Source organism: Platalea leucorodia (assembly GCF_965183815.1).
Source record: "Platalea leucorodia genome assembly, chromosome: 20".
Lineage (NCBI taxonomy): Eukaryota > Metazoa > Chordata > Aves > Pelecaniformes > Threskiornithidae > Platalea > Platalea leucorodia.
Window position 1 is genome coordinate 8,451,890 of NC_138842.1, and position 20,120 is coordinate 8,472,009.

The following is a 20,120-nucleotide window of genomic DNA, read 5'->3' on the forward strand; positions in this document are numbered from 1 at the left end:
TATAAATACGCGTGCGCGCGCGCTTGGGTAGCTACCTAATGAAGTGGTGAGTGCCTAAAACTGGGGCGTCGTCCGAGTTTTCGTAGCTGGCAGGTAGCACCGTCTGTATGGCAAGACGACGTGCGTTAGTGTCTTCATTCGGGAGCTGGCCACGCTGAACACTGTTCTTACCACCAGTGCTAAAAAGAAATCACGATTAAGTGAAACGCGCAGCTCTGTAGAGGCCGACGGTTCCTTTCTTGGATGACTTCTTTTCTTTAATGATAAAGCAGTCCTCTGGGGAATTTACGTACGCGTAGGTTTTGAAAGACCATTGCGTTGTTTTACTTCTCCCCATGCAGCAAATTTTGTTGTCTTACCGATTAGAATCGGGAAGAGAAGCCTTTATCCCAAGACGGAAAGTACCACTCTTTCTTGATGCGCTCTCTACATCCTCCGCTTTGCCGCATCTTGTAAAACAGCCCTTTTTTCGACACCGGCTTATCGTTTGAAACGATAAGCATCGGCTTCGCGCGATCGTGTGGCTGCTCTTCAGCCCTGTGGCTCAGGACCAGAACGGTGCTTTTTGGTGATGGCAAAGCCTTTCCTTGGCTTCGTTCAACCTTAGGTCAGAAGCACATCAAGGACTTTCTTGTCGGTCCGTATTTGAGGAGAAGAGATGATTTTTCTTCTAGGGTGCGGGGCAGAAGGCTCATCTCTGGGGTGCTGTATGTCTGGTCCGGCACATGAACGTGGCTGTTCTTGAAAGCGAAGTAGAAGTCGGTACCTGGAGTTCAGGAAAGCACGCGTAAAGTTAGCCAGCCCGTCTTAAAATTACGGGTTGTCCTAGCAGCAGCGTTGCAGGGCCGGGGACGTTCCTCCCTACGTAAGGCAGAGCAGCGGTGGGGTTTGGGACGCGCGGGGTTTGACGTGCGGTCGTTAACGTCGTACGGAAGCGACGGTGACGATTTTTCTCTCCTTTGCCGTGCAGCCGCTGTGGTAGCGTGCCTGTGTCGGGGCGGGGGGGCCTTCCTGGCGTTGCTTTAACACGAGGTTATTCCCCTGCGGAGCGCTGTGCGTATACAATCCTTCTTCTCAAAGAGGACTCTGGGATCGAACAGGACTTCCAGAAAACTCACGCTAAACTTTAACTGGTCTGTGTTTCCTCTTGCAACCATCCAAACCATTTGCTAATCATAACTTTGTCATTCCAGCTGCAGCCAACATGTTGTTTGACTTGGATATTTGTTCGCACTTACAACCGCTTGAGAACTTTATTTTTCGTAACCTGTTGGTCTCTGTCCCCAGACGGGGAAGCGAGATGCACTGTCCAGTTTGCACTGTTTCTTGACTAATATCTCTTCCAGCACGTGAATACGAGTTTGCTTTCAGCAGATTCTCTGTTTAGCATAAAAGCTGACGTAACCTTTTTGTTTCAGGAAGACAGTAAATTGAGACTATTTATAGATGCCAAGATGCTATCTCAGGAGTTAATACTCAGTTCTACAACCCTTTCTAAACAACAGCTTCCCCCCCCCGCCCTTCACCACCATTTTCCCCTTCACCATTCGCTTGGTTAAAACGAGGCATCGTTTGGGGATTGCTGCCCGAAAACAAAGAACAGCCCCGCTCTTGTTCTCCTTTTTGCTTTGGAAGGCTTCCCTTGCAGCCTCCGCCAGAGCTCCCCGCAGGAGAACAAGCGCTAGCGTCTTCAAGCGTGCGTTAGATTCGATTGCCAAGATGAGAGCAGCATACGTTGGCAGTGGAAACAGGCTAACGACGGCTTGATAATCTGTTATGCAAATCTCGGTGCAGTTTGTTAAATTGTGCAGGGTTTATTTGTTTTTGCTTTCGTAATTAAAGCATGTAGACCTTGTATCTGTAAGTATTGTGTATTCCTTGTATGATCCTTGTCTTCACTGGTGCTTCAGAAATTCAGACCGGGGCTGTCCTCAGCTAAATTGCAAAGGAACGGGCCCTCCTTTTCCCACTGCCGCCTCTGAACGCGCAGGAGGACAACCCGTTGTCCGGAGGGGACGTTAACGAGGGGAAACGCCAATGGGAATTGCCGCTTGTTGCTACAAAACTCGAGCTCCGGGCTGCTTTGCAGAAATACGCAGTAGAGCGCTTCTCTACGCGTACCCGCGCGATTTTATTCATTCAAACATTGCCTGCATCGAACCGAGGAGAGGTGCGCGAAGCCCCGTCTTGGCTGCGAATGAGCGAGCCTAGGCTTTGCCGTCGGCTCCAGAGCATCCGCGGGGATCGGCAGAGTTGCGGTGACGTCGCGAGGAGCCAGCCCGCTAAAGCAAGCGACCGACGCCGCAGGCGCAAGAGGAGGATGCGTAGCGCCAGCTGAGAAGTAAATGAGTTTCAGTAGCGGAAGAAGCCAGGGCTTTGGATAATGTGAATAAATACCATTTAGACCTCTCGGTGTAGAGGACGTAACGTAGGACGCTGTCAGGGAAAGCCTTCCGATTTGGGTCAGCCTTTAAAATTGCCTGTTCCAAACACCCGTGAAGAGACGAAACATCTCTCCGTTGGCAAGGCCGCAACTCCCGGCAGATTCCCCGTGGCGCGTAATGCGTACGGAGCAACGTCAGCCTCAGACCAACGCCCAAAGAAACTCCGGTATATTTTAATCACCGATAACTGCTGACCAGTTAACTGTTGCAATGGAGGGACTGGTCGTGTCTTACCTGCATCTGCCCGTTCCAGAACAATGTTTTTTCTACTGAGAAAACCACGCGTCTTACAGGTGCGTGGTTCGGTGTAGCCGAGGCAGAGGGCCACTCGCACCTTCAGAATGAGACGCGCGGTTTCTAGGAGTCTCTTCATTTTTAGCATTTCTTTGCCGCCTCTGAAACGGTCCGGGCTCAGAGGCTGCGCCGCGTGCCGACGTGCTCGGAGGTGCCCCGCGTTGGACGAAGGAGGAGAAGAGGCGGGAGCGGATCAGGCCCCGGCCCCTAGCGCTTTGGTGAAGGCAATGTTTGAATGCGTAAAAACGCTTTTCCGAGTGTCGGCTCGTTGTCCTGGTCTTGAGCTTCTGTTTTGGTCCTTACCAAGTAAAGCGTTGGTGTTGGTGTTCTCCCCCGTCTCCTGTTCCCCTGACTTTGCAACCACCAGTAATTGTTCTGGCAAGGTCCTGGAAAAAGAAAAATTTACTGTTTTCCTCAGGCTCATAGCTTTTGAACTGGAGGCATGTCTTCTAAACAGTGCAACTCACTTCAAATGCTTTTTGCCTTTCATTTTATTATTGCTTGTCACGCAATGTTCTTTGAAAGCTTGCTCATATATTATCTGTTCCATTTTTTCCATTTTCCCTTTTTTTGCATGCTGTTCCTCCTGTTTCTTCCCTTCCTCCAATCCTCTGTTCCCGTGTGTAGACACAACGGCGACGACAGAACCGGCAGTTCACGGTTGGTATCACATTCCTGTTTATCTTATTTCTCAGCGCTGCTGAGTGGCAAGACAAGCCTGGGAAGGGGAAGCAAAAAAGGGAAATGGCAGTCTTCAAGGGAAAACCCTCTTTCAGGTGGACCGACCTCATAAACACGACACAGGTTTTAAGGCTGGAAAGTCTGTCGGGTCTTGTCATTTCTGTTGCGAGCTCCGCAGCCGGTTGTTGCCATGCCGGGCAGGCGGCGACCCCCCAGGCCCCGTGGGGACGGCGTGCGCGTACGAGCGGCGCCGAGGAAGCGAGCGATTCTCCAGTCGTCTTCAGTACTGGGGTAATCGCTTCGCGGGCGACAAAGGGATCCGGCTTTTGAAAACGGGAACTCAGATTTAAGTTTTTAAGAGGCGCTTGCAGCCTTGAGCGTTTTTTCTTTCACTCCGATTTCAGAAGAGCGCGCGTCCGGCGGGTCCGCCGGCGCGGGGCAGCGTTTGGTATTCCGGGGACGCTCCGCAGAGGAGCGCTCGCCTCGGAGGTCAGCAGCGACGTTTGCACGATTACGCTGCAGAAGGAGGTTTGGAAAACAAATAGCAACACTTCCCTATCGGCATAGCAGTCTAGCAAACTAACCCTTCTCATCTGCTCGAGGCAGTCTAGCTAACAGCTTGACAGCTTCCTTAGCTTCCTACATTTTCAAAGCGAGCCTAAATAGTCGCTTCAGACTGGAAGCTGAGCATACCGTTTTTTGGCAGGAGCTCGCTTTTCAGCTAAAGAACCAGAACCTCTGACAATTTTAATTAAGGCTAATCCATATTTGAGTTTGCTATTTTGGTTTCTTTTAACTCTGATACATCGACCGTTTCTTTTATTGACAGCAATCTGTCACGCAGGGCAACCTCTCTCTCGTGCCTGCTCCCGACGAGGCGTATCGTGGGCGATGGTAGAGGCGGGACGGAGTAAAGCGATGGTTAAGTAGCGACGCCCCGCATCAAGTGGAGGGATGTGCAGTTCTTGTCCCAAAGAACTTAGCTACTTGGACGCCTTTTCCCACTTGACGTAAAATTGGAAGCCTTCAGGCAGACTTCTGTTTTCTATACGTTGCCCATCTCCCTGCGCGTGCTTAATGCCAAGACTCGACATCGGTAATTTCGTAGCTACTGCAATGAAAGTCACGGCGAGGCAATAAAAGCCCAAGCGGCGTCTCGTCCAGCACGCCGCCAACAGTCGTGAAAGTCAGGTGAAGGCGAGATGTTAATCACCCGATGGTTAAGCCACGGGGAAAGCCTTCAGGAGCTGCAGCGCAGTTTAATTACCCGCAGGTCTGCTCAGCTGCGCTCGCTCGGGTGGTCGGGGTCCGACTGCTCCTTTGAAGCGCCAGCCTGGCGCTCCGCTTTCTTAGAAGCGTCTGAGAGCAGTCGGGAAAGTCGGGAGAGAGCCGGGGCTCGGCCTGAAAGGAAGCCAGGCTCCGTCCCCCTTTTACTCGCTAGCCGCGGGATGCCGGTCGTGGCGAGCGCTTTGTGCCGCGCAGGTGCGGTCGCAAGGCGTCCGGCCTCAGCAGCGCTCTGAGGCAGGGCGGTCGGTACGGAGTCCCCAGCGCTGCTCCCGTTCGGCCGAGATGCTCTGCCTCTCGGGCTAGGACTTGCCGAGGGAAGGTAGACGCATTCAGGCAAAAGAACAGCGGCCCGCAGCGTCAGAAAATAGTGCCGTTTTGGTCTGTTTTTCTCAGGCAGCCCCAGGAACGCGCGGGTACAGCTGTCGATCCCTAAATTTGGGGAAGACCAGGCAGCCCTGCCGCCAGCGTGACTTCTGACGTCGTTTCTAGGCGTCTCGGCCAGCCTTTTCCGACAGGCCTTAGCCTCGGGCGCGAAGGCAAGCCGGGAAGGCTGGGCGCCGTCGCTGCGAGGCTGCGGCGCAGGGCGGGCGGCGCGGGAGGGGACGCGCGGCCTCGCGGCCGGGCAGCCCTTGCCCGTTCCCTTAACGCAACTCCCGATGGCTTCCCTCCTTTTAACTGGCGTCGGGGAAAGCCGCAAAAGCAGGTTTTTAACTGGAGGAGGACTCTGAGTATTCCCGCCCCGGGGCGAGGGGAAGGACTGCCACTGCCAGGGGAGCGACAGCTGAAATGACAAGAAACGAGCTGCCGCAAACTTTCCTGCCTTAAAACCCAGCCGGTTGGTACTGCCCCGCCGCGCTCGCCCTCCGGGCTGCCTTTCCCGTGAAGACTCTGGGCTTGCTTTCCAAGCTTGTGTTGCTGGAGTGTGTATGGAGTATACCAGGTGTTGCTGTATGTTGGCCATTTGTTCTTTCCGATGTCCGATGGGAGTGAGCATGTCTGTGAATGACTAGAAATGCATGGGCATGAACTACAGCCAAATGGATTTTCTCCAAAAACGATTTTAAATGAATTGGGGGAAGAAAAAAGAAAACCAAAAAACCAACCAAAAAAAGAACCCAAAAAAGAGATTGATAGCAAAGAAAACGAAATGTAAGGCTAGTGTGGAGCCAGCACGATACCTCAATCGGGGAAGGGATTTTTGAGCAATTTCATTTTTTGGAGTGTATCCTAGAGGACTGGGGGGAAAGGAGTCCTGTATGTGTGTGCATGTCCAAGCGGTAGCAAAGCCCCTGCCGTTCCCGTTTCCTTCTGGAATGGAGTTGACGGCAGCGATGCATGAGTGACTTAAAGCACGAACGTTGTTAACTCTTTTGTTGAAAAATGAGAGCTTAACTGTAAATTTTCTGATGCACTTTCTCCTTTCTCTGCACTGTTCATTGCCAGAACTCCAATAACAGCATGGTCATGGCCGGCAGGAAGGCTTGTGCTTCTGCTGCCCCGCACTAAGCCGGGCTTACCGAGCTCGAGCCCTCCTTCCCTCTCATTTTGCCCTCCGTGGTGTCAGGGTGCCGGCGGGGCTGAAATCGCAGCTCCCTGCCCGTTGCAGCTGAAACGTGGGCAGACCTTGGTGGAGCCGGGAGAGTAACGTCTCTGAGAGCCTGCCACCGCGGAATCTGGAAAGCGAGCGCTGTTTCGGCCGTGCCCTTTCTTTTCCCCTCTCCCCCTCCAAATCGACCTGCCGGTTTTTAATTTCTCGGCCGCCGGTGCTCCTCGGCAGGCCGGGGAGCTCGGCCTCCGCGGGGCTGCCGCCCTTTGAGGAGCCCTTCGGGGGCGGCACCCCGCTCACGTTTTGCCCCCTGCGCCAGCAGGACCCATATAAGCAGCCACGACCTTATACGCGATGGCCTCTCACCGCAGCAAAAGCCGTGGCTGAGTTCCGCCGCTTTTTCCCAGATTTTCACCCCGCCTTTGCTCTTGGAAGCAAAGAGCTTAAAGAGCTCCGGGATGATTTTTCCAGCCCGCGGGCAGCGCCCGTCGCAAGGAGCCGCGCTCGCTGCGTGGCCGTCCTCGGGCAGCCCCGTACGTACGTGCGCCCGGGGGGAGCTCGGAGCTGCTTTCCAGCTCCCCCGCCGAGGCAGAAACAAGGCGCTGCTGCCGCGGCACAGGCAGAATTCCTGCTCGTCCTCACGAAAAGGTAGGGTGAAAAAAATCTCTTCTGAAGCTGGCAAAGCAGGAAGTCTGGAGCCAAGGTTAAAATAACGAGAACGTCCCAATCGTGAATGAAGAGTGACAAGAAAATACCCTGCCCATAATACAGCAGGTAAATTATTTTCTAAGCTGGAAATTCTTCCCCGAAGGCCCCTCTGAAGTTTTAATTACGGCCTTAGCAGGGTTGCGGACGAGAACATTTAACGCTCCTGCGTTAAGCTCTCGTTGCTTTCTCCGATAGCGCTCAGTCTCTGAAAATGAGTCTCACTTGTCCGAAGCCGAAAGCTGAGCCGCGCTGGCAGATCTCGCCAGGCGCGATGGCGCGCGAGGAAGAAGCCTCGGTCCTTTCTGCCTTGCCGTTATCGAGCGGCTCTGCCTGGCCGGCTGCCTTCTTCCTTTTGAAAATGCCCGACTTAAAAGCGCAAGTAATAGTAAATACATTCCTGACTCTATTTTCCAGATCCAGTCCTTGGGGCGATTGAATAAATCATCACAGAGCTCTCTGCGCACGTTAAGATTTCTGTGCGGGGCCGTGGAATACGCGGCCTAAACCAGACTCCCTAATTGGTTATTTGCAGCTTGAGACAAAAGAGAAATGGTCTGATCCTTAAAAACGGGAGGTAGCGTAGGAAGCGGTAGAAAGCATCGCTCTGTCGATGGGAATCTGTAAATCAGCGGCGCGCTGGCGTCCTCGTTGAGACGCCCGGACGGGGCCGCGGGAGAGGCGGCTCGGCGTGCCGGCTGCGCCCGCCGAGGGCGCCGGGCTTGGCAGGCGAGCGGTAGCCCGGCGACGGCGAGCTTCCGTTTCTTGAACGGGCGTCGCGGCAGGCTTGGGCTTCGCTCCGATCAGAGGCGAAAAGAAGGGGCCCTCAGAGCTGGTAGGAAAGGTTAATGAGAAAAATCAAGACGTCATTTACCACCTATTAAAAACGCCTCGCCACAGGTTTTAGTACTGTTCGGTGGCATTCTACGTATACCAGGTGCAGGTAGGAACCCAACTGTTACGTTTGCTTTTGAAAAAGCCTTTTTTTGCTTCGTAAGAAATGCAACGTTGCCCTTTTTCATTACTGAGGGAACGCAGCTCCTTTTGAGTGAAAGGGCAGACGCTGCAGAAGCAGTTTGGGAGAGAAAAGTCGAATGGCTGCTCTTCCGAGCCCGGGTTGGCACGTCCAATGCTTCTGCGAGCCAACTGTAATTACGTTTATATATCGTATTAGAGTAAAAAAGGGGGTCCCTGAAATCCGGGAGCGGCGCACAAACCAAATTCTTGCTGTCAGTCTAAGCAGCCTCCTGCTTCGGAAGATAATTCCGACCGTAGCTTCCAGGTGACTTGACGTGTTTAAAAACCAGTCACTGGAAATGAGTTTCATTTTTAAGGAGCTCTATAGATACGTGTTGCTTGCAGCTTTCCAATGGGGGGCAGTCTGCAAACCGACTGTGCTGCATTAACATCTTTGCTATTTAACAAAAAAGTCGGCATTTTCAGCAGTCTGCCATCCGACGCCGCCAGGTTTCCCAGCGCCCAGCGGCTCTTCCTGGGAATTTTTTTTCCTCCCTTCGATAACACCTTTGCTTTAGCGGCCAGCAGCAAGAGCAAGTGATCGCAAGTCCCAGCCTCCGTTAACGCCCTGCCGTCCCTCGTTTAAATAGCTCTCCGTGACCTCCAGGCACCGGTTTGCCCTGTGGCCTGTGCCGAGGAGTTCGCTCAGCTAGATGCTCTGTCCTCCCGTGGGCCCCCGGCGTTTTCTCAAAGTCTCCAACAAAACAGAAAACCGCAGCCGTACAGACGGCGCTAGCTGCCCTGCGCGGTCCCCAGAGCGGGTCTCGCCTAACTGCTTTATCAGCTTTGAGGATAGATGCTTTTTCCGTAACTGCATCGAATCTGGGAAAATGAAAAAAAAAGAGTTTTTGTCAGAATTTTTTGCAGAGGATCCAGCCTGCAGTCTGCACGTACGGACGCCTTACAGTTTCGAAACGCGATCCGCAATGTCCGCTAATCCATAAATTCCCGGGCCCGTCAACCTTGCCAAAAAAAAGATTGAATTGTGCGGAAAATTGGGAGAAAATTTTACACGGCTACACGCATACAGAACCAAAGCCGATCTGGCCTAAATTGGGAAATCGCCCCCCGCGATGACTCGGAGCCAAGAGTCTGGGGGTCTTTGCATGCTGTTATGAAGGAGTGATTCTGACGCCGCGGTTCGCGTGCCAACAGTGTAGAGCGAGGACCGTTTCTGTCTGTGGTAAAGGCCGTTACTGCCGCTCTGTCACGCGGGTTCCTCTGCCCGAACCGGCAGGCGGTGGCAAGTGATTGCCGCATTACTTTTCTCCCCCCAAGAAATTCGTCCTCAGTTCTTAAGTGTGTTGTTTTTTGTCGCTCGAGAAACGCAGAGAAAAATGAGTTTGTTTTTACTTGTAAGGCTTTACTCAGTTGCCCAATTCGGCAGAGGAGCTGGACTATGGGGATCTCTCAGGTAAGGGCTAGTACCTAGGTAAACCGCTGCTCTTCTACGCTAGATACTGGTTCCACCCTGATTTCTGCATCTTGGCCATGTTGCATTGTATAGTTGCTGTGGTGTAGCCATTCCTCCAACGCACGGTCTCGCAGCTTGGATGTACGCTGTTTTCTGTTGGGATTTTCCTCCCTTTTTTTGATTTTGGCACCCATCTCTGTGTGGCACCCTTGAAAGCGGGGCGGGCGGCGCGGTGAGGCTTAACGGCTCAGGTTCCCTCCCCGCCGCTCTGCCCTGATTTTTTCAGTGCTGACTGGGAGACGGGTCGAGGTTATGTTTGTAAAACGCCCGGCTCTGCCGTATTGTGGGAAACCGTCTTTAAAAAGCGCAGCCGGCGCTAAATCTCGGCTGCTTGGTGATTTCTCAGGATACGAGTATCAGGTTGGGGATAAAAGGGGGCCGGTGGCTTTATCAGCAGAGGCAAAGCCAAGGAAATGGTTTGGACCTCTTTGCATCCACCGCAAGTTCCATAAACGCATCCCGATAGCTGGTCCTTGCGGAGCAGCGCTAATCCAGATAAGAAAGGAAAGCACCTGCAGTGGATGCAGTTGGTATATTCAAAACAGGGGTCCTATCAGCGGGACGTATGTCATCTAAGCCCCTGACCCTCGTGTTTTGCCAGTCTTGCTGAGCGTTTTTAGAAATGCACCCGGGTTGTTTTGGGTTTTTTTTGCCGCCGCCTCTCCGAGCGGCTCCGCAGACCCGTTTTACCGAGCGCCAGCCGGCTTCATCGCCGGGTAAAGGAGCCCGAGCGTGCGGGGCCGGGGCCCGGCGCTCGGCCCGGGGGCAGGACCGCAGCCCTCCGCCTGGCGACAGCCCTGCCCGGGAGGCTTGCGGTCCCGCGCCGGTCCCCTTGGGGGTTTGGACGGGGAGCAAAAACTAACGCAAACAAAGCAAAGCCCCGAGTCCTCATCTCGTGCTGTAAAAGCTTTCCTTTGACCCCCTCGGGTCGGCAGCACCTCCTCCTGCAAGCCACTATAGGTATGCTTTGGCCAAGAGGTTAGAAACGGCTGATTAGTTCGGTACGCCTTCTAACACCTGAGCGATGCTAACAATTATTATTGCAGGCCTGGGCCAGATCCCGTAGGTAAGAAGCACTAGGTGTCTGTTAAATATCGCTGTGTGGATGGGGACTAACGTGTTTTGCTCTGATAAGCTTTAGTGTTTTTTTAACTTGTATTTTTCTAAAGAAAAATACACCTGTTGGTGAATGGAAGAGAAGAACAGGAAACAGTTCCACAACGGAGTTCCTCAGGACGGGTGTCCGCCCGCGGCCCTGCCTTTCCCTCCAGCGCCTCTGTCCCCGCGCGGTGCCCGCGGCGCAGCCGCCTGCAGCTCGCCACGGAGAAGCTGCAGCTGCGCTGAAGGGCTAGCGCGTTTTCCCCGTGATAGAGCTCAACATTTCCATTTTTCTGAATCCTAAACGAAGGTCAAAATTCCCGCAAAGCTTTACGGAAAGCAGCGCAAGCACAGCTGCTGGCGACAGCGAGCAGAGGAGCGAGCACCCTTTGGGCCCTGCCGTACGCCCGTTTTGGAGCGCCCGCCTTGACTACCGATGTCTTTTTTTTTTTTCCTAAGAATTGCAAAATTTTGCTAGTCCTGCTCCCGGTTATTTCTGTACGCCCAAGGGGTGATCGTGCCAAGCCCAATACGCCCGTGTCACTGGAGAAACAGCCCCAGGCCGTTCCCTCCTGGGAACAGAGCTGCCCCATCCCACCACCCGTGCCCAGGCTCCCGGGAAGCCGAACTCGGATCCCGCTTGCAGGGCGGGGGCAGCGCGTCTGGGCTGTCAGACGGGTGGTCCAGGTGAGTGCTGGAGCCGAGCTCTCCGTCAGGAACGCTGCCCTCCGCTCCGGCGGGGCCGGGCGCCCTGGGGAGCGGCCCGTGAGCAGACGGGGTGCAGGGGTGCGTGCCCGCGCCGGGGCTCGCCCCGGGCGGATCGCGGGGTGCTGAGCGCCTCGGTGCTGCTGCCGTGTTTGCTCAGTGTGCTGTTCCTTTCAGGTACTCCTGTCCCGCTAAACGCTTCAACGGAGGCTCTGCCAACTGTGCAAATAAGTAATGCATCCCTTGCCTTCCGTCCAGGTAGCTAGCTTCCAGAGCTGTACTCGCTTTTCCTAGTCGAGCCGTGTGTGTCCCTACCACTCGCAAACCTCCTCTCCTTCCTGACGTAGAAAAAGCGTAGGGTACGGGAAGGGTTGGCCTTGCGCTCCTGCGGCACGGAGCCTCTTGCTCCGCCGCAGCGTCGGCTCAGCCCGGCGCAGTCCCGCAGACGGGGTTCCTGCCGCGCTGGGGTCCCCGGGGCACGCTGCAGCCCGTTTGCCTGCGCACGCACGCGCACCGGCACGCGCGCGGCGGTGTGTACGGGCGCTGCTGTGTGCTCCGACTGTCGCAGCCCCGGTACCCGAATTGGGCGCCCCGTCCCCTCGGGTGCCTCGCGCTCCTCCCGCTTTGCTCGAGAGCGCTGATGCCCCTCTTGCACGAGAGGGAGCAATCAAGAAGGACCCGTCCGGCCTTCACATCGGGGTTGATTAACTAATCAAAACCTGATTAGCACCTTTGTTCAAGGGGGCTGCTGATGAATCAATTGCTATTGATTGGGAGTGGGGCTCCATTTTCTAGCAGAGAGGAGTCTGGAGAAACAACCAATAAACATTGAGCCCCTGTCATAGCGATTAAATTTATTAAAACAAAGCGCATTATTTTTTATGAAGCGATCTCGAAACGGGTCACTGAAGGGGAGCTTATTGATTGAAGAAGGATGAACTCCTCGAGTTTCCCTGGCCTAAATTAGAGCAAATTCAATTACGACACGGCAAATGGGTTAACACCACTCTTTAACAGTCCATCGGTAAATTAGAGTAGGGGGAGCGCGCTCAATGCCGCGCTGTAGTAATGAATAACATTATTGCTCATCCTGTCGTATCCAGGCAGTGATTTCTGTCCTCCCACGTCGCGGGTACGTGTCTCGGAGGGTTTCTGAGGTAGCGGCAGCCTGTCTTCCCCAGCCCTGCCCGCCCCGGCTCCCAGTGCTGCTCCGTCGCTTCGAGAGCTTCGTCCCGCAGGCGGGTTAACCGCAGATTCGGCGGGGAAGTGTCAGTGCTTGCTTTAAGCATCCTCCCTCTTGGCAAAGAGGAGGGGTTGGCTGATCAGTTTTTCAGAAGCACACGAGTGACTTAGGGCCGTTGGCACCTGAACGGTGACCAGCGGTGAAATGCGGGAGCTCAAGTCACGGTGGTGCGTTGATTAATTAATAACCGAAGCTTGAGCAAGAGGAATTCTCCAAAGAAAGTGATTCAGGCTTGCTTTTCCCTCCCATGATGCAGATGTTACGTTAACATCTGGGAAGCGCAGTAGCCGTGGCGGGAGCGTGTGTATACGCTTGCGCGCACACACAGGCGAATTCTGCCCGCGCTGTGCTACATCAACGGCGTGGCGTAAATTTTCACCAAGAAATAGACGATAAATTTTTGTGGAAGTGCCACGAAATATCCAAAGGTGCCAAAGTTAACGTCTGTGCTGCATTCGCACAAGAGCTTCCATCAGTTTTCCGCTTTTACGGCGCAAACGCATGGGCCTTCGGGCGCCGGAGGATGCTCGCGCGCAGAGGGCTCCCTCGGCGAAGGTGAGCCCCGGCCCGGCCTTTGAGCTGCGCCGAGCGCCGCAGTTAAAAATTACGTGGTTTGCTCCTAAGGGGTCTGAAGCTTTTAGAGCGGGCGCAGTTGAGATTTGAAATAGTAGCTAGTAAAGTCAGCCAGGTCCAGCCTAGGCTTTCTCTTAATCTCGAGATGCTGCCACTTCCTAAAAGAGTGGAAGCTAGAATATGCATAGATACATAGATACATATATTTAAAGCCTCATTAAAAAGAGAATCGCCTGAAACCTTTTTATTGAGTAGCTGGGAGGAGAAAAGTCTTCCATCTGCTAAACCTTGCTATAAGCACTTGACCGACATCGTTAGGACACCGCTGTTAAAATCTGCCAGCTTTTTTTCATGCTCTCGAGACAGGCCGCAGAAAGCTATTTCTAAACAGTTGCATCTGCAAAAACGGTAGAAAAGTCGAGGTCGTTAGTACCTTTATTTTTTAAAAAGCGCCTCCGGTTGCCCACAAAGCCCCACACCGAGGAAGCGGCAGGTTGGACCGTGCGCGCTAGCTGGCAGCGCTCGGGCGGAAGATGGGCAGGTAGCGGCTGCGGCGCGCTGCCGCGGCTCCGAGCGCGCGGCGGGAGCGGGGCGCCGGGCCGGGCCGTCAGGAGTGCCTTGCTTTTCTGCCTACCTGCCGTGTCGCAAATCGCGCTTTTTGCTTAAAGGAAAACTTCAGGCTTCGCCTTCGAGGGGTATAATCTCTTTTTGGTTGGCTACACGAGGAGTCAGTTACAATAATAAGCAAAAAGTAATTTAAAGCTCCCAAAGTCTCCCGTTGGCCAGAATGTGAACAGGGTCTGTAGCGCTCCGCTGCGGGCCGTAGAGCTGCCTCTCACGCAGACAAGTTCAGCGCTGCATCGGATGCAACTGTGGCGTCCCTCCAACGCGGGGCACCACCCCGCTCTTCTCCCGGGGGAGGCGTCACAGCCGCTTAAAAGAAAAATTGGGTTTTTTTCTGCATATATGCAGTTGTTGCAGGCGGATTGTACCGTTACGGCGGCAGTTTTCCTTTAAGGTGCTTTGGTGTCAGGCCAAGCGCCCCCCAGCCCGGCTCAGCCGGGGCGCAGGGTAGCTGCGGAGCAGCCCGTAGGCGCGCGTGTCGTCCCCAACGTGCGGCGGCGGCGGCGGTGCCTCCCCTCGCTCTCCCCTCCCGCTCCCGCCCGCCAAAAGCCACGAGCGAACCGGGAACGGAAGCGCAGTGGACAAATTCGGACCGTTCAATTTAAAGACTGACACGCTCCAATATATATTAACGTCTTCATGGGAAAGCTCTGCGTGTATACGTTTACTGCCCTCTGACAAGAGGGAATTAAATGTCAGAAGGATTTGTAGCATCTATAATTGAATTGGTGCTGAGAAACGCAAATCTTAAGGAAGAATAACACATTGGGATTAGCAAATAATGTGGCATTTTGTCAGTTCCTGCCATCTCATCTGTTCCCTCTTCAGTAATAAAGTTGTGATTTCTTCTTTAATCACAGATAGAAGCGGGAATAGCTTTTGTGAATGGGAGACAGCATTTTAAAGCCAATTCCGGTTTTTAAGGTCAAGTCTCTCTCGGCACAAGTTTGGGGAATTATTCCTTGCTCCATAGGTACGACACTGTTTTTTAATCACCAAAGAAATAACGAGCGACAGCAAACGAAATAGCCGCTCTCGTGACGTACAAATGGATTTGCTTGGAGCAGTGTCCCGAACGGCCGGAGACGGGGTCTGCGGCAGAGCGGCCACCAGCCGCTGGCCTGGCCTTGCCTTCCGCGCCGGGGGCAGAACCGGGCGGGCGGTGGGTAGGTGCACCGGAGCGCGCGGGGTCGGAGGAGGCGCGGACGATGAGGCGGAGAGGAGGTGCGGAAGGGGGAGCATCCAGCAAAGGGCACGGCCTCGCGCTGGGATAGCTTGCGTGCGGAAGATTCGTCACTGGAGACTCGGAGTTGGAGTAAGAAAGCAGGGTTAGCAGGGCTGCAGGCATCGCTGACTTCGCCACGGGGACCGTGGTCCCTGGCCTATCGGGGTGTCTTGTTTTTACGTTCCTGTTTAAAAAGAAGGGAAAAATGCGCGAGAGGCCCAAAAAACGTTCAAAAATTTGAATTTTTCTTAAAAATTGCAAGTAGTTTATCTTTGGAGAGCAAATCGATGCAATATGGGAAAGAGACGAGGTGGGCGTTATTTTGATAAGCGTGATTTGATGCCTCTAAACGTGGCGTATTCATTTTAAGGCAGCCCTTCCACCCGCTTGGCCTGCAGAGCCGAGTCGCGGGCGTGGGAACATACGTCGGCGTCGGACAGCGCGGCTCTGACGGACTGACGCGCCCGGCGCTTCTGGGGTATCGGCGTCCCACGCCGAGAGCCGTCCCCTTCGCTTGCTAATCTGATACGAGCAGAACTACAGTCCCTCCTAAGTTCGGAGTGCGCTGCCGGCTGCCTCGCAGGCTTGATATTAGATGGTTCGCAACCGCTGGACGCCCCCAGGAGATATTTAATTTCTACGTAGCGCGTAAGCTTGAAGATGAACTATTTAGCCACGCACGTAATAAACTAAACTTGTGGCTGGCGCTTCGCAGAGGTCTTTTTTTAACAGAAGCGATTAAGACAAATGGCCCTGCGTGTCCCAGTAGGCGAAATCATACTTAATAAGCTGTTCTGGCCAGAACCGTTTGCCATGCTTTATGCAAAAGTCCCTTCTCGGGGAAGCGCTGTCGCCCTGCTCTCAACTCGCCTGCAAATTGAAGGGAAGCCGTGACGGATGCCGGGCGCGGGGCTTTGGCACGGCTTCGAGCAGCCCGGGCCTGGGTCGGTGCGGCGGCACGGAGGCTGCCGCTGCCGGCGTGAGCGCACCGAGGTGCCCTCTTTCCAGAACTTTAATTTATGGTGATTAAGAAAAAACGCCTCTTGATGCAATATCCTGCTCGAAGCACATTATAGAGCCGTAACTCAGCGTGTTTATTCCCCTCAGCTGTTCCAGATGTCAACAAGACATTCATCCTCCCAGTCTGGGATGCTGCTGCCTCCTCCCTAGTGCAGCCCAGCGGAACTGGGCGCTGAGTTCCTTAAAGAAAAAAAATTAAAAAATGGAGCGGAACTTGTCTAAAGCAGCTGCTCCAGCGGATGAGCCGGGTTTGGTTGCTCACGGAGAGTAAGTCCTCGAAGGCCCGGACTAGCCGAGCTAAAAGCCGCGGTGAGAAGGCTGTTTGAGCGGTAGCTGCCCGGACACCCCCGTTTGCTGATTTTTTCCCCCAGCTGCGGAGTCTCTTCCCCGGGCGAGGCGGTCTGCTTGGCCCGCGGCTGTGCTTCCCGGGGCCTCCTTCCCGTCGGCGAGCAGGGGCGTTCTGGCGCTTGCCAAAGCAGCCAGCGCTGGGAAGCGTCCGCGGTAGGGTCTGTTCCCGCTGGAGGCGACACGAAAAGTCCCTCCCTTCTCCCTGCCTTCCGACGTCCCTGGCGCGCTCTCAGCGCAGTGAAGTGGCCGGGACGTAGGTGACGTGGCAGCGAGCGCCTTTGGTTTGCAGGGGAATCGGTTTTGGCCACAATTTTTAGCTGGTAAGGTAAAGGTAAGCAGGTGAGGTGCTGGAGGGCCGCCGACTGCGGTGCTGAGCAGCTGCCCGCCGTCGCGTCCCGCGACGCCCGCCTCGCCCTGCCCCGCTCAGCCCGGGCGCCCGCTGCCTCTGCCAGCGCTCCCGCTTCTAGAAGCGACTCGGAGAAAGAGTCGAAGGGGTTTTTCTGAAATTGTTTTAATTACCAGGCACTTGATAGGGCTCTCAGTCACGAGTTATTTACTTAGGTCCCTCAGTCCTTAATCTCGGAGCAGAATTGGAAATATCGATAGAAAGCGTAAATCCCGGGCTGCTGCTCGAGAGCTTTGTATCAGGTTTCAGCTCAAAAGAGCACCATTACCTTTAGCTGTCACGGATCTGCGCGCTTGATCGATAAACTTCAAATATTATTAGAGGTGGAGGCTTCAGAGATTTGCTCTGTTCTTTGGAGGGAGACGGAGGTAAATCTTTCTTAAAAATTGACTTGCATTTGCACTCTCAGTCTTCCTGGTAAAATGCATTTCTCTTAGGTGTCCGGGCGACTGCATGCGGGACAGATTTATAGGCCATGTGCTTCTTGTAGTGAAAGATTTAAATGGTAAATCCTTCACATATGACTTCACAAATCATGTAAAGTTAAAAGATTTTTACCGTTTCTGTTGCTGCTGTGCTTAAATTGTAAGGTATGGCCAGTAAATCATTTTAATGGAGGTGTCGCGCTTGACTCAATAAAAAAAAAGATACAATGGTTTAGCTTCTATTCCAAAATGTTAATGTATTAATCAACGGGAGAATAATTGTTTTTTACTACGTTATCAATCTCGGTTGCCATTAGGATCGCAGCGAGGGCTGATGTAGCTGCGTTCTTAAATTAAAATTGTTTACACTGCCATACATTCATTTTACATGGCCATAGCTCATTCGGGGTTCATTTTGGAGCTGCTCCTCCGCCAAATAAGTCATTGCTCTCCTGGGCGACGGCGTCCTAAGGGAGAGGCGCTTATAAAAGAAAACTAATTGCGTGGGGAGGAGTTAAATAAATGAAATAAGGCAGTCGGCGGCACTGTACGATTATTGCTCGCTCTCTGCTTTTGAAGGGGTTTTTATCGTTTGGGCGAGGAGTTTCGGGGCTTCGGACACGGTGAGCTGCGTTGGACGGCAAGGCTGCCTTGAACGCCGTAACCCCGTTGGGCTGGGGGAGAGGGTGGCTGCAAACGCGGTTACCGCGCTGGGGTGGTTGGGTTTCGGTCGAGGAGGTTTTGGGGCTGAAGTGGAAACGTTTTCAACAGGGCACTTGCTCGTGCTGTTTCTCCAGAGCTAACCCTTAATATTCCCGTATCGTACTGCTGTTCCCTGTGCCCCATCCCCCGGGGAGGCTGAAACGTGGGGGGCGATCTAGGGAGACCTCCCAAAGTACCTACCCCCCGCCAACTCCATCTCTCCCCTCCCCTCCCCTCCCTCTCCCAGCTGTCTTCCACGTGCGTAGTCGTAGCGCTGCTGCTTATAGCGGAAAACACCTTGCGACTCGAGCCGCCAGATCAGTTCGGCTTTGGGCAAAGGCCCTCTGCCCGAACTCATCTGCCGAGGTAGCTCCGTGCTTCACCCCCTTTCCTGCCGGGAGCACGAGGGTGGCTTTTCCAGCCCCGAGAGCAGCTGCAGCCCAGCCCTTCAGAGCGCATCGTAATAAGTCCCGAATTCTTATTCCTCTTCTGATCTCAACAGATTCTCGTGCAGGTGAGGAAGGGGCAGTACGGAGCGTGGACCATGCGGTGGTTGGTGGCGTCGTGGCCGTGGTCGTGTTTGCGATGCTTTGCCTGCTCATCATTTTAGGGCGCTATTTTGCCAGACACAAAGGTAAGACAAAGACCGAACCCGGAAAGCGAGAGGACTCGGCACGCGTTTCCCCTTGCTCCTGACGGTGTTTGTCTGATGCGAGAGGCCCCTCGGTTGCTCTGGAAGGATGTCTCCCGCAGGGCCTTTGAAATGGGAAAAGGGGGAAGGCCGGAGCAGCCCAGGGATGTTCCGCACGCCTGGGGCTTAGGGCAGGGGGGCGGGGGTTTACCCCAGACTCAGACTTCGCCCGCCACGCCGGCGCCGAGGCTTGCGGGCGTCGGCACCGGTGGAGGCACCGTCCCTTCCGAGGCAGCGTAGCCGCAGGCTACCGGGCAAAGGAGGCGCATTCTCCCTCTGGAGCAGCGCTTCACACCGTGGGGCGCGCTGAGCCCCTCTCGAAGAGCTCCGTCGCCCGCAGTACCTCCTGTTACCGCCCCGGCTGTTAGAGGTAGTCGCTGCGCGTAACGATGCGCAGAGCTACGCCAGCTCAGCGCGTCCCCGAAGCTCGCGGCCGGCACCTCGGCACGCAGCCTAAAAGCGAAAGTTGGAAGCCCCTCAAGGAAAGCCAGTTGACCTGAGCTGATACCTGCGTGCCACCTTGTCTTGGTTTTGTCTGAAGCGGTCCGTTTTGGGAACTTGTTACAACTTCCAGAGCAAATCTAAACACACACCCCCCTCCCACCCCCGAAGTGTGAGCGCTCCCCTGTATGGATGTTCGTACGAAAGGATTTAACGTTAGCTGGGGTTTATTTAGCGTACGTGGAAAAGCCGGCAGAGGATGAGAGGCTGGGCACGACCGCAGCCAGGATGGAGTGAATAACGTTGGGAAGAGGGAAGAAAGGGGGAAAAAACCCTAAAGTGCGTGAGGGGAGGGGAGCGAGAAAGCGGAGACGAAAGATTTGTCCCCTTTAAGTGAAGCGTATAAAGTGCCATTTTACCGATATTTGTGTGCTTCTGAGGGGGGGAAATAGCTGTGACCCAATTTGTGTTCCGAGAGCGCCACGCCGCCGCGTTCAGAGCGGGGACGGCGGTGCCGGGCGCCTGGCCGGCCGGGGGTCTCCAGCGCCGGCCGCTCCTGCAGGAGCGGGAGGAGGGAGCTCCCGCGCCGGGCGGCGGCGGCCTCGCTTGTCGCTGGCGTTGGTTTTTCACGCCCCAGCCTGGCGTTTTCAGGCCTGACGTATTTTTTTCCCCTTTCTGCCGGCGGCTTCGTCGGGATCTCCCAGCGCCTCGCAGGGGCCCCCGAGTGACGCGACCTCCCGCTTCCCTTTCAGGTACGTACTTCACTCACGAAGCCAAAGGAGCAGATGATGCGGCCGACGCAGACACAGCCATCATCAATGCAGAAGGAGGACAAAACAACTCCGAAGAAAAGAAAGAGTACTTCATCTAGAGCAGCCTTGGTTTCTATGAGGTGTCCAACCGTGGACGGTTACTACTGGCCCTATTTAAACGCTAAAGAGACAGTGATACGGGAAGTTGCAACCAGCTTGTGTCTTTTTTTTAGAGAAAGAAAAAGCAAAAGGGTGGAGAGTCGTGAGGCTGGGAGGGTCCGGGATTTGCTGTGTAAAAATATTCCTCGTAAAGTACACTCTGCTGTTCGACACCTCAGTTTGTTTGGGTTTTCTTTTTTTGGCCAGGTCCAGCTTGGATTTAGTTTAGTGAAGTCATTTGCAGAAGATTCTGTGCCTTG

At 54.4% G+C, this 20,120-nt stretch overlaps 1 protein-coding gene across 1 annotated transcript in view; it reads left to right on the plus strand.

The window, feature by feature from the left end:
• CADM1 (cell adhesion molecule 1) overlaps positions 1-19,827 on the plus strand; it is a gene marked incomplete at its 5' end in the record, with an annotated part of 159,910 nt that extends 140,083 nt beyond the window's left edge. Inside the window, 5 exons of the mRNA XM_082330508.1 lie at positions 3,366-3,398; positions 9,335-9,388; positions 11,429-11,509; positions 18,320-18,451; positions 19,702-19,827. Coding sequence (XP_082186634.1) covers positions 3,366-3,398; positions 9,335-9,388; positions 11,429-11,509; positions 18,320-18,451; positions 19,702-19,820 — 419 coding nt within the window. The 3' untranslated portion in view covers positions 19,821-19,827. The remainder of the gene's footprint in view (positions 1-3,365; positions 3,399-9,334; positions 9,389-11,428; positions 11,510-18,319; positions 18,452-19,701) is intronic.
• Positions 19,828-20,120: the final 293 nt, after the last annotated feature.